Source organism: Caloenas nicobarica, chromosome Z (genome assembly GCF_036013445.1).
Source record: "Caloenas nicobarica isolate bCalNic1 chromosome Z, bCalNic1.hap1, whole genome shotgun sequence".
Classification (NCBI taxonomy): domain Eukaryota; kingdom Metazoa; phylum Chordata; class Aves; order Columbiformes; family Columbidae; genus Caloenas; species Caloenas nicobarica.
Window position 1 is genome coordinate 13,282,872 of NC_088284.1, and position 16,086 is coordinate 13,298,957.

General features: G+C 39.6%; 1 protein-coding gene across 1 annotated transcript in view; it reads left to right on the forward strand.

The window, feature by feature from the left end:
* The window catches only part of PGM5 (phosphoglucomutase 5), a 67,250-nt gene that overhangs the window by 29,167 nt on the left and 21,997 nt on the right, over window positions 1–16,086 (forward strand). Inside the window, exon 7 of the mRNA XM_065655483.1 lies at window positions 13,841–13,956. Within this exon, the coding sequence (XP_065511555.1) occupies window positions 13,841–13,956 (116 nt within the window). The remainder of the gene's footprint in view (window positions 1–13,840; window positions 13,957–16,086) is intronic.

The following is a 16,086-nucleotide window of genomic DNA, read 5'->3' on the forward strand; positions in this document are numbered from 1 at the left end:
ATTTGAATCTCGAACTGATGACTAAAGCAACATGAGAACAGCATTTGGTGTGGAACATTATGATGAGTACACCTGTTAGCATCCCACACACTGGAGAAAACAAACCCATAATAAGAAAGGGTTACACAGACCGCATCTTGTGCAAAGCTTTCCAATACATTTGTAACCAAGAGAAACAGTTGAAAACAACGTCAGTTACTGGAATACTTTTTGTTAGAAATTTTGAAACTCGTAAGTTTGGGTTCCTGGAAAAGTACAGTTCAAAGGTGGTGGTGGCATTTGCACGAATTTGCATATTATGCATGGAGCATGTGTGTGTTATAAATATTAAAGAGGAGTAATTTCACATGTATATAGCTTGCGACTGTAATGCATGAATAGTTTTTTACCCTGATTTGGCTGGGAGACCAGTGAGAATTTTCATGTTTTCATCACTTATATCGATGTACTGGGTATCACTTATTTGAGTTTCTGAGAAAAACTATGGCCTTTTTTGTTGATGTAACTCAGGGTTTCGCTGTCCAAGTAGTGTTTATTACCACTAAAACAACATCATGCCAAAATGTTACAGTGTGGGCTAAGCCACAGACTGTAGATTTCCTTTAAGGATTGCTCTTTTTTGTATGTTTCATTTGGTAGTATGGATCTCAGGTGTGGTATGTGTAGGACTACTGCACCATTGGAACCTGTACTCTGTCTGTATGTGCTCTAGGAGGGATTTATTTCCATTTCTAACTACCGAAGTTCAGCAATATTTTCCAAGTACTCCAGTAGGTCCTCTATTGAAATGTTGTAAACATTACTAATCATTATAGGTAACCCAGGTTAAGAAACATCCATAATCACTGTAATTCGTATTGCTGAAGGCATTTTCAGTGCCCTGACTATTATTTGCTCCTTGTTTTTATTTTCTTAAAATTTCTCACATTTCCTTTCAACTTTTAATGTGTACTTTTTGTCTATGGAGAGTGAGAGAGCAACCCCACACTTTGGCTGTTTCCCACCACCACGCACTGCGATACTGTGGCAAAATTTTCTTCCCCCTGCCCAAGACTGACAGAACTCTATCTGTAGGTAGGGTCCTGGGTGGCATGCTAAAGGTGCCACTCCCCATCTGTTTTTCTGCGGTAACTCTTATTGTTCTTCTGACGGGTAGACTCACAGCATGCTATAAGTCTCCTATAGTGTGCTAGGGAAATTCCTTACTTAATGTCAATGTGCAGATGGTTTGACTGACCTGTGGAATCTTTCTGTCATCCCAGAAAGGAGTAATGTAGATATAGCAAATGTCTCCATGCACTTAATGCTGGGTTGTGTTAGGAAATCAGCTTAGTTATATGCCTGTTTGTAAATTGGAGAATTAAGTTCTTTAGTAGCTGCTCCTGACTGGCTGATCATTCCCTGCTGAGGTAGTCTGCTGGTTGTTTTACCTCTGCAATCATCCAGTGTCATATTTTTCTCAGTATCCTTCTCTGCCTTCGAAGATGGATTTCTTAGGGAACACTGGGTGTGATGTGATCATAAGGATAGCTCCTTTGTGGGCCAGACAGTATTTGTTGTCAGCCCTCATGCGCTGGTCCACACCAGCTCTTGGTTCTTGAGTCTCCTAGAATCAAGAGCTAAACACCCTTCTTCCCACCCTTCCTAGTTACCTGAATCTTGCTTAGTTCTTCAGAAACACAAGAAATTGTGGTCTACCTAAAATCATATGAGTCCGTATGTTCTCAAGAGGCCTACTGTGAGCTCACAGATCTGTAAGATTACTTCCTTGTATTCAAATCAATCAGGTCCCCATCAGGTACACTTAAAGCTCTCTTAGCTTCTTTTTGCCAGAACTCTGTACAAACATGATTTGTTTTGCTCTTTCTTCTGTCATTTAGGAATCCTTAAGAGGCCTGGTTCATGCTTGCCTTTGCCAATTCTGGGATCTAACTGACGTTGTTACCAGTCTGTGAGCTGCGTGCTCCCCATCCAATTTAAATGCTTCTTTGCAAAAATTGTCTTCGTGGTGGGTATCACTCAACTGGCATAATTAGAGAATGAAATTAAGTTCTTGTAACTCACTGGAATAAAGTACTGGTAGAATATCCTACTGAGTTTACTGTAATAATATCTACCTGCAGCTTAAAGTAACCCATCAGACCCTTTTCTATCCTTACAGCCACAAACACAGGATAAATCAAGCTCTACATGTCATATGCTTTCAGAGCACTTTTTTGTTTGTACCAGATAAATCAATTATTTGTGGAAGGCCTGGCAATATCTTTTTGGAAATTCTTCAAATGGATCATCCAACACATTAAAAGTTTGTTACTAATGAATGGATGAGAGTCTGGGCGATGCTCTAGCATGCCTAAGAGTATTCCCATACCTGAGACAAAATGGGCAAGGAGACTACTGAATTCCTCCTATGCCTGTTGCTCGTGCCTCAATTTAAGGAGAGCTGCTTTACACACTTTATTTACCCAGCTATCCTTAGGGTCTTTCAAACATCACTCTGTGACTGGGGAGACTGCAGGAAAGTCACCATAAGTGAGGTGGATCCATATGGGCAGACTCAGAGAAGAAAAAGAACTTCTTAACATTCAGTAGCTTTGTTTAGAACGGTTAAGGAAACCTCTGTGTGGATCTGATAACTGCCTGTCCTCCCATGAGCTTTTGAGTCTGTCTCAACTACAATTTGTTTGTAAGTGAGGCCTGACAGCTGGTCAAGCTAATCTGTTTGATGTGCCTTGAGTACGAGGTTGAATAAAGTTGTATAAAGGACAGAATTTTCATATTACTACTTCTGGTTAAAGACAAAGGAGCGTCTGCAGAGGCTAGGCAGGGAACACATGCAATTTGTAGTCTCAGCACAGCCAAACATCTCAGCTAGCTTTAGTTACACTGAAGAACTCCTGGGCTTCTTTATAGGGTGTGTCTGCAACATCCTGTTTTTCTATGTAGATGTACACAATGAGGAGAAATCAGAAGCAAGAGGATGAACACATCCATTTTTGCACATTGAAATTACTTCTTCCCTCCCTTTAAAATAATAAACCTTCCAACTTATCTTTATTTACACAGACCTATCCACCTTGGCATCATTTTTTTTTCTCTTCATAAGAAACAGTATTTGTGTCTGCAGGGTACTGAATTTGTTAGCAGATTTCTTGGAAACAGGTACTACAGTGCACATAACTATTCTTGCTTTATAATGGGTGCGTAATACTCACTAAAGCAAAATAATTGACTTTTGCCTCTTGGCACCAGTTCAGCCAAATATTTAAGCGCACTTAACTTCTGAACTCATGAGAACTCCCAGAGATCTGAATAGAAATTTGAGAGCCTTTTGTAATAGTTTCTTTCAAAAAATGAATGTAGAATATAGAAAAAAGAAATTTTGCACGAAAGTACTAGTTTTTCTATTACTTCAATGTTTTATCTTTCCCCTCATTTTATTATGTACTGCCCTCATTACTTTTTGGCACTGTCCTCTTGTATAAAACACTTGTTGTCCTGTAAAGGAGAAATTAAAGTTGTGCTGTGACTGAGTCAGCTTTCCCTAGCACGAACCTCCTAGGTTGTTTCTCTTCGTAAATCTCAGCGTGGGTGGCATGCTGGAGCAGGGCTGAAAAGAGATAAGACGTGAAAGTGGAAGAGGTAGGCGGAATACAACTCACAAGACCTGGTTGCATGTCCCCAGACAGTACTGCAGTTTGAAATTGTATAAAGCTTGTGAACATTCTGGACACTGCTGCAGCTAAGGAAATCGCACTGCAGTAATTCTGCAAAGCCTGGATCGTGCATACTGCACACAGTGCAGTGTTTTTCATGGAAGCCTGGATAAACCCATATGCCTGCATGGTACAATACAGAGCAGTACACAAATACTATCGAGTCCCACTGCCCATGAGTTTGTGCTAGCAAAGCACCAAACCTGGCTTGTGAAGGAGACCAAAAAACGGCGGCACAGTGCCGTACTGGTGGGACTGGGCTGCTTCCTGCTCTACAGAAACCTTCTTTGCCATGAGGTCATAGATCCCCGAACGGTGCTCAGTTGCACAATGTGGTGCGTGTTTTACCATCATTTGCACCTTCAGAGCTGCCTGGGGTCAGTTAGTGTCCAGCAGGACTTAAGTCACTCTAGTCCTCTTCTCCCATGAAAATATGGGCTATGAGTTTCGTGGAGCTGCACCTGAGAAATGCCGCAGACTTGTTCGTGGTCTCCTTTCTTGGTTCTTCTCATGCAATCATGCCTGTGTTTTCCCTCACGTGCAGCAGGAAAGGACATTAGTATAAATACTGTACTTAGAATAAACTCTTGCTCTTAGCAAACTCAGTCCAGATATAGGCATTCAGGTTGACAGTGTGGGTTAGTTTTAAACACAGTGGATTCATTCTGGCCAGAATCATTCTATGAGAGAGAAAGAAAAGTGTTGCTCATGTGAGGAGTTCAAATGGGTAAAATTATTAGTAGTTTGGAAACAGAATTTTACGCTCAACTAATTCCTAGTAGAAAGTAACTGAGAATCATTTTTAGCAGTTAAATGTGAATTCACATAATACCTGATTCCACTAGCTGTAATAAGAGCACAAATACTTCTTCTGGAATTAAAGGTTTCTCATTGTGATTAAATGAATTTTTCTTTTTAAAAAAGGCAGGAAGATTTTTTTTTCTCCTACAGGAGAATTCCCATGTTAAAAGCAATGTCCAGAAAGTGCTTCTTAGTAGTTCTACTTGTAGCAAACACCAAGTTAGTATTTATTCAATTTCATTTTGTTATTATTTTGCAAAAGTCAAGCATCTAGCAGTTGTATCCATTTTTGATTCCTTTCTGAACATCTGCTCCATGCTAAAATCTGTCAAAGTGCTGAGATTTTTTAAAAGGTGACAGAGGGGATTTCATTTTTTTTTTTCTAGAGACTGCAAAGAATTGTAGGTTTTGTAGACTGAGCTCCAGTGCTTTCATGCTGACAGGACCATTCATACCGTGATAGTCTGGCTGAGCAGAAACAGATGTTGTAGGCTCATTGGCCAGTTTCCTGTCTCGAGGAGAGGTTTCTGATAAGGTCCAGTTTTTCATGTTGGGATTTCTTTAAGGCTGTATTACATTGAAAAGAAGAAAACCTCAATTAAATTGAATTAAGCACCTAGCTCTTCAGAGAACTTTTTTCTGCTGTGGAGCCTCATTGCTAGGTCTCTGTGTTACCATCCAGACTTCAGAGCAGAGTTTATAAGCCAAAGCTGTACTCAAACCCTTAAAACCTAAGCCTATGTGTGGGGTCACCTCCAGTGCAACTTCTTGACAGTCACTTAACTTCTCAGAAGAAGATTCTTTAATACCTCATAGTGCCCACACATTTGGGATGGCTGTGGTAATACATCTGTAACTTGCATGCTATTGGTGGTTTTAACATTGGCAGTAATTTTCTATCTTGATCACTACAACAATAACCTACTTGCAGCACCTGCAAATATGGGGTGAAAAATTCCAGCTTTGCATGCTATCTGCTTTGTGTATTTGTTAAAGGTGCATTTACTGTCCCTGTCCACCAGTGAATTCTGCATCAGTGGCAGTTCACTCCGTGGCGAATTAGAGAGACTAGGCTAAAGTGCAGTGTCCACAGAAAGTGTCCTTACACCTTGTGCCTGTAGTGGACAGGATTATCACATTAGTTTCGAAGGCAAAGGCAGACTCAGCAAGGAGATGCGCTGGCTATTTTTGCTTTGACCGCTGACTCCCTGAAGAGCCGGGAGGAGGCAGAGGCGTCTGCAGCCCTTTCTCAGAGAGCTGGAGCAGAGCTGGGCTGCAGCTGTTGGTCTGCTCACAAGTGCACGTCAGCTCTGGCTCTGTAGCCGGCTATGGAGATACACATGTGAATTTACTTTTACCCCTGGGACTGCTGGATCACTTGCCCGTTGGGGCTGGGACACAGATTAGTCTACCGTCATTCTGTAAAGCATCCCAAGTACTTTAAGAAGTGCTGCCTTTTAGGTATGTTGCACAAGGTGCTTGTGACATTTGACAGAGGTATTGCAGAGCCTTGCGTGCAGGTGAACGCCTCTGTATGAAACATGGAGCTGTGTGTTTGCACCGTGGCGTACAGGTGGCAACGAGGAGTGTAAATTACCGCAGGGCAGCACCGTGTCTATGCTCCAGAGCCAGAGTTCCCCGGTGAGTGTCGTGACTGCCCTTGAGATGGCGAGAGCCTTTTCAAGTCTGCTCCTCCAGGAGTTAGAAGAACTCCAGTGAACTTGAAGGGCCCGAAGGGAGATACGGAGTTTTTAAATGGTTTGTGTTAGGAATTTGAAGCCACAGGGCTGACCTTCCGCACAATAGTTCCCGTTCTCAGAGTACAGTGGTGATTGTGCTGAACTTGACTGTGTTCCATGTGGCTCAAATAAGTTTCTAGTTTCTTTCAAATAAGTTTCAAATAAGTTTCTATGGTTGCCATGTGTTACAAGGCATGAGCAAGGTATGTTGTGTTTATAGAACCTCACCTTTCAGCTGGGGTAATTTTTAGTTCTTGCTGTTGACAGATTTCAAACACGGGGGAAGGCCAATGTGAGACCAAGAGGCAGGAGAGAATATTGGAACAGTTAGTTGGCACTGCAGTTACGTTGCATGGATGCCAGGAGGCTCCATTGATAGAAAGGGAATTCGAATTGTCCTGCATAGAATTTAACAAGGAAACGATTGCCATAATCATCCTCAGAACTCTTGTCAGCCAAAAAAATCCACCTGAAGTTACCAGTTTTCCAGACAGCAACTACCCCTGAACACCAGACCTTGATTCAGTGTACCTTTAGCTTTGCAGTGATGATTCTGCCAAATGTTTTTAGAATCTTTGTAGCTAGTGTCTTCAGATGCTTTTTGTTTATTGGTTTCTGTTACTATGATTTTTTTCTGTCACATGCAGCATACTAGAAAGCAGAAAGAAAAGGAACTTGTTGTCTAGTAACTATTTTTTTTCTGCCCTGTGCTCCTGACAGCCTCTCTGCTAGCCATGCCAATTTACATCTTATCTTAGTGAAATGTCCTGGTTATCTGTGTTGTGTGTGAGGGCTAAGCATTCCACTGCTTTTTGCTTAATAAATTAAAGACGAGGAAGGAGTAACACTGTAATACTTGACCGTATAAGGGTGGTGACGGTTGTTTTAGTTCTGCTCCTTGCACAATATGCAGTTGAAGCCTTTTAAGGGAAGGTGGTGCAGACAGAGTGAAAACATCCAGAAGCAGAACATCCATTTCACATTATAGTTGGTGCCAGTACTGGTGCTGTCGTTGCTACTGCTGTGAATTTCTCACAGGCTGTTGGAGTTTCACAGTTAAAAAGGAGAGATTTACAGGTGACACTGAAGAAAAAAGTTAAAGTCATTTAGTTCATAGGTCCTGTATCTTGATAAATAATAAGAATGAAGAGGGAACTGACCAAATGTGAGCTAAATTAAACTTCTAAAGTTGAGAAATGAAGCAGCAAAGAGCTCTTCAGCATCAAGAAGAGACCACAGAAAGAAGTGGAAACATCATACAGTGAGAATAAGATAGGGACTCATTGACTAAAAAGGCAATGAATAGTATGTCTAAATTTTAAATGAAGTTTAAAACCAAAAATTCTTTGCAAAAGAAATATGAATGTTAAAGAAGGAATGAGATTGCTAATGCAAATGATCAGATGGAAACAATACTGTGGCAGCATGACATCAGTCCTGGATGTCATCTTAGTACTTCAGAAGACAGAACTGTGAAATTTTAGGTCTGGTTGCAACTAGACTTAATAAGTCCATCAAGGCAATGACAATACTATATGCTTAGATAATAGCAAAAGCAGGATCTCTAATAAAGGGATGGAAAAATTGGTGTAAGCAAACCTAAGTCAGTTGTTTTGATCTCAGAAGTGTGTAGAGTGTTACAAAAAATTTTAAGCGTCTCAGGCAGTAAAATACCAAATAAAACACATTTGTATGCCAAGGTTAGACTGTGTGAAGACTGTTATTTTCAGCTAGAGAAGTGGTTTCTTGGTAAATAAGATGCAGATCTTTACGAGATATTATTAATTCTTTATATCAAGACACACTACAAAAGTGGAAAAACTAGTTTTCTTAGTTTCAGTCAAACCATAGGCTTGTTTTTAAAATAAAATATTATTCAGGCCTTAAATCAAATGGGGCTTTTATCAGCCGGAGATTAGATAACACAGTCTGCTTCAGTTGCTAAGTACAGATTTAGAAGACCCAGCGTGAAACCTTTTTCTTCTATAACCAGTAAGTCTGAAAGAAACCATTACGGAGGTTTGATCTTTTGCAAAATGCTGGTACCACACACTATCCTTTGGTGGCCCACATGCCTGTCCCACAAATCCCTTCAATTCCTGTTTGTCAGGGCTGGAGAGCGCTTACCCTTCTGCAGAACCAGGCTTGTGCTCTCTAAACTACAGCACCTTGTCTGCGTCAGGGCTGGCTCCACAGGGATGAGCAGGATTGAAAAAAAGTAAAATGCCTGTGAAACACCAGGCTGTGTTTTGAAGCCTGCTAGCCCAAGTGTGAGCATCTTTCACGTGCGAAGCTGATACCTACAGGTGGTGGAAGACAAGAGAGAGAAGCACATGCGATAGCGGCAAAGAAGCTGCTAAGAAAGTCACTAAAGAAAGCGATTCTTTTGTTAATATCTCTTTCTTCCTCCAAGTTAAGATGCCAGAATGAGTGCGATGCTGCAGTTCACCCTGGCCACCATTTCACCTACAATGTCATTGTCATTGACATGAGGCCCGTGGAAGGAAGCCCTTCCCCACAGTGTCGTGACCTTTATCTTTGTGGTGAACAGGCATCATGGCTTTGGCAGGATAATTTTGTTTGATCGGCTGATCCATTCTCAGAAGTTATAAAAGTTTCACCGGGCACAAGAAAGGTAGCTTGCTGCTGGCTACGTGTTGTATCTGAATGATGCGTATTCCTCAGGACGTTGTGGCATTGTAGAGAACAGGTTGGAGCAAACTTCCCTCTGACTTCTGCTAATGTAAGTCAGGGTAATTCTGCTGAAGTCAGTGGTGTTTTGCTAGTGCAAAACCAGAGTGACTGGGAGACACCCTCAAGAACCACTTTGCTTTATTAGCCCATCTGTGAAATATAGTCTTTGTCTCCGCTGGGTGGAAAATTGAAGGAAAGATGTCACGAAGATATTCCTTTAACCCTTTTAAATAAAATAACCTTTCCCCCCACCATGCCACCTTCCCCAGTGGAAACTTATCTTTTTACACAGTTTAAGCAGGATAATATTTTTATTGAAATGCCAGGGAAAATAATTTGAGCTATCAGGAGTCCTGTACCTTCTGTTTTCCTAGTTAGGTGACATACATATGGCTATGAAGTGTAAGGAAGAAGATCTGGGATACTCAGATGTGCAGCTGTACATTAAATAGCCTGCTTGCCTGGTGGAGAACAGGTAGGTTTTCCACATTAGTCTGTTAAGGCTTTCAGAAGCAATTTTAGAATTAGCTGTTATTTTTTTTTTTTTTCTGACAGGAAGTTTTCAAAAATCCTGGTCTTCATTCTGATTAGTATGATGTTCATTATTACCTTTATAATGAACTGGCCGTCTCATGCTTTGGTGAGACTTATTCAGAGTTCAAGAATTGGCTTAACAGTTCCATGTAGATACTAAACTCTCCAATAATTCTGTTTTCTGTTGGTGAATTAACTCAAAATGCTTCTCCTGGTTGTGTTGTATATGTTCTTATGTTGTAATAAAAAATGGGTGGTCAGTATATGTAGTGTGGGACTAGCTCTTCAAGATAAAAATGAGAGTGAAGTTGTCCAGTAGTAAACTGAGTAAGTAAACTTAGATATATAACCTTACAGTAATTTATATTCTTATTTTAATGCACTTTATTATATCCCCATTTAAAACAGCTGCTCCAGCTTTTTTTTAAATTCGCAAAATATAGTTTCAAATAATGTGTGTAATTGCAAAAAGTACAGTCCACTCTTCTTTGATTTTTTTTCTTTTTCCCTTTAATGAGTATTTCAGCATACTGGGAACATGAATACCTTTAGCTCTGATATGGGCAAATAACTAAGGTGATTGCACTTCGGTTTAGGTCCAAGTGTAAATACCCAATTTCCCAGTCTAGCAAGAGCTAACTAGTGCTGCGCACAGACAGAAGAAACTTTATTGTGTAATCTCATTGATGTAGTGAGTGCTTACGCTGAAAGAAGGCAAGCAGGAATACTGTTTGAAGTCAGTCCCATTAAATGTCTGAGGTGATAAGAACCAGAATGTCCATGGTTTGTTCTGTTCATTCTACATAGTTCATATTCATGGAACATATAAACACAGGTATATCAACTGTGTGGTTAGACATAAATAGAATTCCTTTCCTTCAAGTAGACTAGGAAAATGAACCTATTCATATGGCATATTTTTTTCCAGTTTTTATTTTGAATTACTCTGGAAGTATATTCCTTCCATCAAGTCAGGCCTTTTAACGGTTAATACCTTCAACAAGAAAACTCGGAGACTGAGGTATTGCCCTTACAGGAGCACTACTGCATCAGTATCTTGATGATGGCACCTTATACATTTTATAAAGACATAAAATTTACTCTGAAGAGTGAGACCTCTGCAAGATATAAACTCTTCGCAGCACCAATTCCAAAACTCACTTTCTGAGAGAAGTTGTATCCTGTGTGACCAAGAAACCATTTGACTTTCCATTTCTAACTCTCCAAATTTAGGGACTTGGTGTAAACATATAGAAAGAAGAGCAAGTTAAAAAGCTGTCTCTATACAGACTTGTTTGGACTGTCTTGGGAAGGTAAAAAACATCATAGCTTGTAATTAATGGAACTGTGATTTGTTACAGATAAACCAAAAACCTTTAACATGGCTCACCAGCAATTATTCTTGCAGAATTAAAGTTCCGGAAACCCTGATCGTAAGCATTTTCTGCCTAGAAGAACAGAATATTTCCTTAGTATCTTTCAGGCTTGTCATGAAGTCATATGCTGCATTAGGTAGTGCTGGAATTCTTCAGTGGTACATAGAAACTGATTTCTGAATTTTGGTCCACAAGGACCCTTTTGTACCCTTTTGAGTACCTGAGTACCCTTTCGCTGGCATTTTTAAAAAAGAAAAAACCAAACAACGTGGCTACTTGGTGTAGCAGTGACTGCAAGCTCTCATTTTGTCATTTTGTCTACAAGAAAGCAGACTGGTGAATGAAAAGTAGAAAAAAAAAGTTTTGGTAAATGAAGATTTTTTTTTTTCACTTTCTCTGCACTGAAATCATACCAGTCATATTTCTTGTTTAGAAAGACGTAGATGCAGGAACATTAAAAATCCCTCCCCCTTTCCACATTTAATCTCTGTTTTCTCTGGCTTTGAAGATCTAGTAATTTCCCATTAAAAGAATATTAATTTCCTTCCTCTGAGGGTATTTTCCTGTAGTTTGCATTGTTATTTGTTTGATCTGATGCAGCACACTATTTCTCTGAGTCTGCAGCTTTGAGAATTTTTTGCATCTTCCCGTGGGAACCCCTCTCGTGTTTCCTGGGGTGATCATTTGCCATAAATGTCAATAGGCTGCATAAAGGCACATTGTGCACTTATTGAGACTTGTAGCGATGATTCTTTATTTCACTAAAATGACAATAAAAAAAGAGTGTGCCTTATTTTCAGTGTGCTTCTGCTTACTCTGTTAAAGTCTTAGGAATCAAAACCAAAAAATATTGCAAGGAGCAATCTGTCATATTTCACTATAAGCTTTGTATTTATATGTTTATTATGTATATTATGTTTGCTCGTTTGTTTGAAAGGCTTACTCTAAAGTAAGCTAAATGCCAATAGAATTAACATCTGTATTTTCAGTGTATGCCTAGCACACAGAAATCTTTGAAAACCATTACAGCCCATGGAAGTTTTGGGGCTGGTCAAGACAAATTCATCCGAGGCTGTTTGTCCTCAGACTAAAGGAATACAGAAAAGTGAAAGGGAAAGGATTTCCTTCTCCAAAACCAGTACAGGATGTAGGAACATTTCTGCAAGCAGAGATATTCCTGCTGTATTGTTAGGCTCCCTCAAGAGAATTGAGTTTGCTCTTCCAGCATGTTAGCCATTGTTTTCTGGTTGATTGTTTTCTGCGTTTGGCAGTATGGTCCTGTTCCCAGCCTGCAGTTACTGTCACACAGAGATTAAATCCTTTTATGTTCTTGACTTTTTGCAGAGCCAGCCAGAAACCTGTTCAGCTCTGCACTGTATAACCTCCCTTATTCAGTAGCATTTCTAAGGGCTAATAATAGAGCTAGTGCTGTATAAACACAAGGACATATGCACTTGCATCTACCTCTAAACTAGATACATGAAAAATGAGTTTAGGATCAAACATTTTGATAATATTTCTGTCTACAGGTACCTCTTTAGGTCTTTTCGAGTAAGTATCAGCAATTCTTACTCATCTCAATTAAAAACCATTCTTTTTAGATGCCATATGTAAGTACAAAAATGAACATCTGGGCTGAGTAGTAGGAGGCTTGGATGGCAACAGATAGTTACTACATTTAAAAAAGTAGATTCGTGGGCAGCAGTGGATCACTGCTGATTAACTATTTAATGATTTCAGAGAGAGTACTTAATGGTTGAACTGTCATTTAGGTATATTTATGTACCAAGTATTGCAGGGTCAGTATTTGCATGTTTGGACAGTTCATCCTGTCTACCTTACACGGATACTTAAAGTGATGGGCTCTCTGAAAACGGGTGTCTCTTGATCAGAGAGGTAACTGCTTTCGCCTTGGCACGTAACTTCTAGGTGGATTGCGTTAAGCATGTTGAACCCTGCTTTGATTGATCTGCTTTGCCTGGGCATGACTGATGTTAAAATTACATGAATTGTCTTATATAAAGTATTCTTCTGCGGGGGTGGAATTTAGGAAGTGTTTGTCAGGTGTGATTGTTGTTGCAGCAATTCTAGGGAGGTCAGAAGGTCCTTTTTAGTCAGATTGCTTAACTATATTTCAAGTCTTATTTTTCACATTAAAAAAACCAGTTTGCTATGAAAATCCTAGGCACACCATGAAAACAAAAAAATATAATTAGAAACCAGAAGAATGGTAGTATTCATTATGCATAACTCCAACCTTGGTAGTGGCTTTCTTCGAGAATTTGGTTTTTTCTTGTTTCTTGTTTTCTTCTTCTTTCTTGTTTTTTGGTCCAAGAAAGGATTTTTTTCTTTATAGTTTATAACAGGAAAAATTACCAGTGGGCAATCTGGGGAAGGGAAAGCACATCCATCTTATATGGTGGTTTATTTTAGTTCTTGAAAGTAGTGGCAGGTCAGCCAGCGATTTGGGATTATTTCATATAGGTGCATCAGAGGAGACAGGGAAAGTAAGTTCAGACTCAGGTTGAGAGGGGGAAAGCTTTTTAGAGGAGATGCTATATGATGGAAACATTCCTGGATTGTCTTGGCTTTGAACATATGAACAGAAGCAAAAGTGTCTTTCAAGCATATCAGTGTTGGCCGCTTGGGCTTTTAAAAGAAGGTACTTCAACTTGATGCTTTAATGTTCATTAAAATATAAGAAAACTGTGTGTCTCTAGGTATAACTGTTTCTTCAGTAGCAAGAGAAAGATACTGGTAAAGCCTATTGAGCTGAGGTCCTACATTTTCCAAAATACCACATTTAGTGGGTTCTGGTTGAAGTCAGGTTCTGAAACAAGGATTGGTTTTGAATAGTGCTGTTGATCTGTTCAGCTGTCAGGAGATGCAACGAGACCTAGAATATTCCTCAGCTGATCTCAGACCATATGTAAAAAAAGCACTGTCTCAATCATGTGATCTTTTATCATGTCTTTTCCAGAGTGGCAAAAGTAATGAAGGTTCCTGTGTATGAAACACCAGCAGGATGGAGATATTTTTCCAATCTCATGGACTCTGGACGTTGCTCGCTTTGTGGAGAGGAAAGCTTTGGCACTGGTAAGTAATACATAATCAAAAATTTCCACAGACTTTTAATTACAACTTTTAATTTTCCTGAGTGCCTCAAGTCAAAGCCAAAAGAATCAGCAAATTAACTCACTCTTATGCTGGAACAGAGAACTGTCAGTTGTTCACATCTTGAGGGTCTTCTTGCAACTCTGGTGTCCATTACCTTGTGGTATGAAAAGCGTGGAAGATGGACAGTCAGAACCCAGAAGCAATCTTCTCACTGTCCAGACAGCTTTCGGAGGTGCCTGGCACTCTCTTCTGAATTGAACATGATGCGGAAAGGTCTCGCTGGTTCCACTGCAATAGTATTTTCACAGACTTCAGCAGCATTTGGAGGGATTTTGCCTGTATGGAAAGACCACATGGTTTTTCCTAATGAGATTCGGTGTACAAAGTATGAGGACTGGTACGTCTAATGGTATGTCCAATCAAACATGTTGCAGGCGTCCCTTTTTGGAACATCACAATTACTCTTCATTAGAAGAAGTTCAGTTACATGTCAGCGTCTGTGATTTCCCTAAGTATTTCTCCCTTATCCATCCCAAGAACCAGTCAATCAGCAGGATGCAGAATGAAAGAAAGATTTGAGCCCTCATGAATTCAGTACTGACAGGAAGCATTAGAGCAAACTATTAAAAGATGTAGTCTGCAAATCTGCACGAATGTGATTTTGGTTTATGAGAAAAACTGAATAAATTTCACAGTGTTTTTTTTTTTCCTTCCTGGATTCTTTCTTCTTTTTGTTTATTAGTAAGGTTATATTACAAGTGTTTTTGAATCAGCACATATCAGAATAGCTTAACCATTTGCCTGGTGAATAATTTATTCTGTATTTTGATGTGAGTTCTGTGGAGTTCTTTATTTTGGTGTATGATTAGTTTGCTACAGCTTTTCATAGAAAATAGTTTATCATCCAGTGAAACTTGGTTACACATTTCATTTTGCTTTGATTAAGTCTAGTTTTAAGTTTGTTGATTGAGGTCAATTAGTGCAGAATGCTGCTTTTTAAAAAATGAAGATACCTTTAAGCCACAGACATACTGCTTTATGTGTTAGCCTGTCATTAACCTTTCTGTAACTATCTGGGTGGACTATGATGGAAGAACCAAAAATGTGTTAGATTTCTTTGGGTGTCTATCTGTAAAATTAAGAGAATTTAGATTAATAATGAATATTTATTTTATTTGTCTTGTGCATGGGAACTAATGTCTCATGATTAGCGACCTGGATGCCCTGGCTTAATTGCTGTGACTGGCACAGATTTGTATCTTTTGAATACATCTTTTCAAAGAGTCTTCTACAAGGTCACTGAGTGAGTTCTAACTTGAAAGAGGAGTAGGAAGATCTTGTATCTTTCAGAATGCACTGCCATTTTGTGGTGTGTTGTTAGACTGTGTCTCCATTTGCCCAGGAGAGGTTTGGACTGGGGAGTTTTCAACACTCACTGCTTTATGATGCTTTTTTCACAGGCCAGTTTTCCCTCTAAATACTGAAGTTCCTTCTGCTGATCCAAACCCAGATATTTCCATAAAACTTGGGTGGGTCTTGAGACATTGGTATAACCTCATTAGCACCCAAATTATTTGGAAAAAACTCTTGCCTTCATCATGATGCTGAAGAAAGGGAAGTGTGGTTTTTGACTGGAAGGAGCCTGTAGGAGTTTGATGGTGAGCTCCCGTAGGTTGAAGGACATCTGGGTACCTTAGCCCACAGAGTGCAACATCTCCTAGTGCATGCAGTTTTATCTCTAGAGGTATGTAAAGCAAGCAGGGGTGGCCTCTATGTGCCCTATGCCATGACAAACCACTGCCTCAGGCCTGTTTCTAATGGGGAAATAAGGCTCCTAGACCATCTTCCTCTGGTGATGTTTTGTATGAGTCTTGCAGATGCTTTCTCTTTCAGGGAGAAGGGAAGAATCTTTGGTTGCGTTGTATTAGGTTGGTGCAAAAGTAATTGCGGTTTTGGACTGTGAATTTTAAATCATTATAACTAGGCTCAAACACATCTTTATTAATCAAAATAGGAACCATTACACTCAACACATTTTTGCCAAGGAGAAATAAGTTTGTTAATTCCTGTAGCATAAAAATCCGTGCCTTGAGATTTGACAAACTCTTT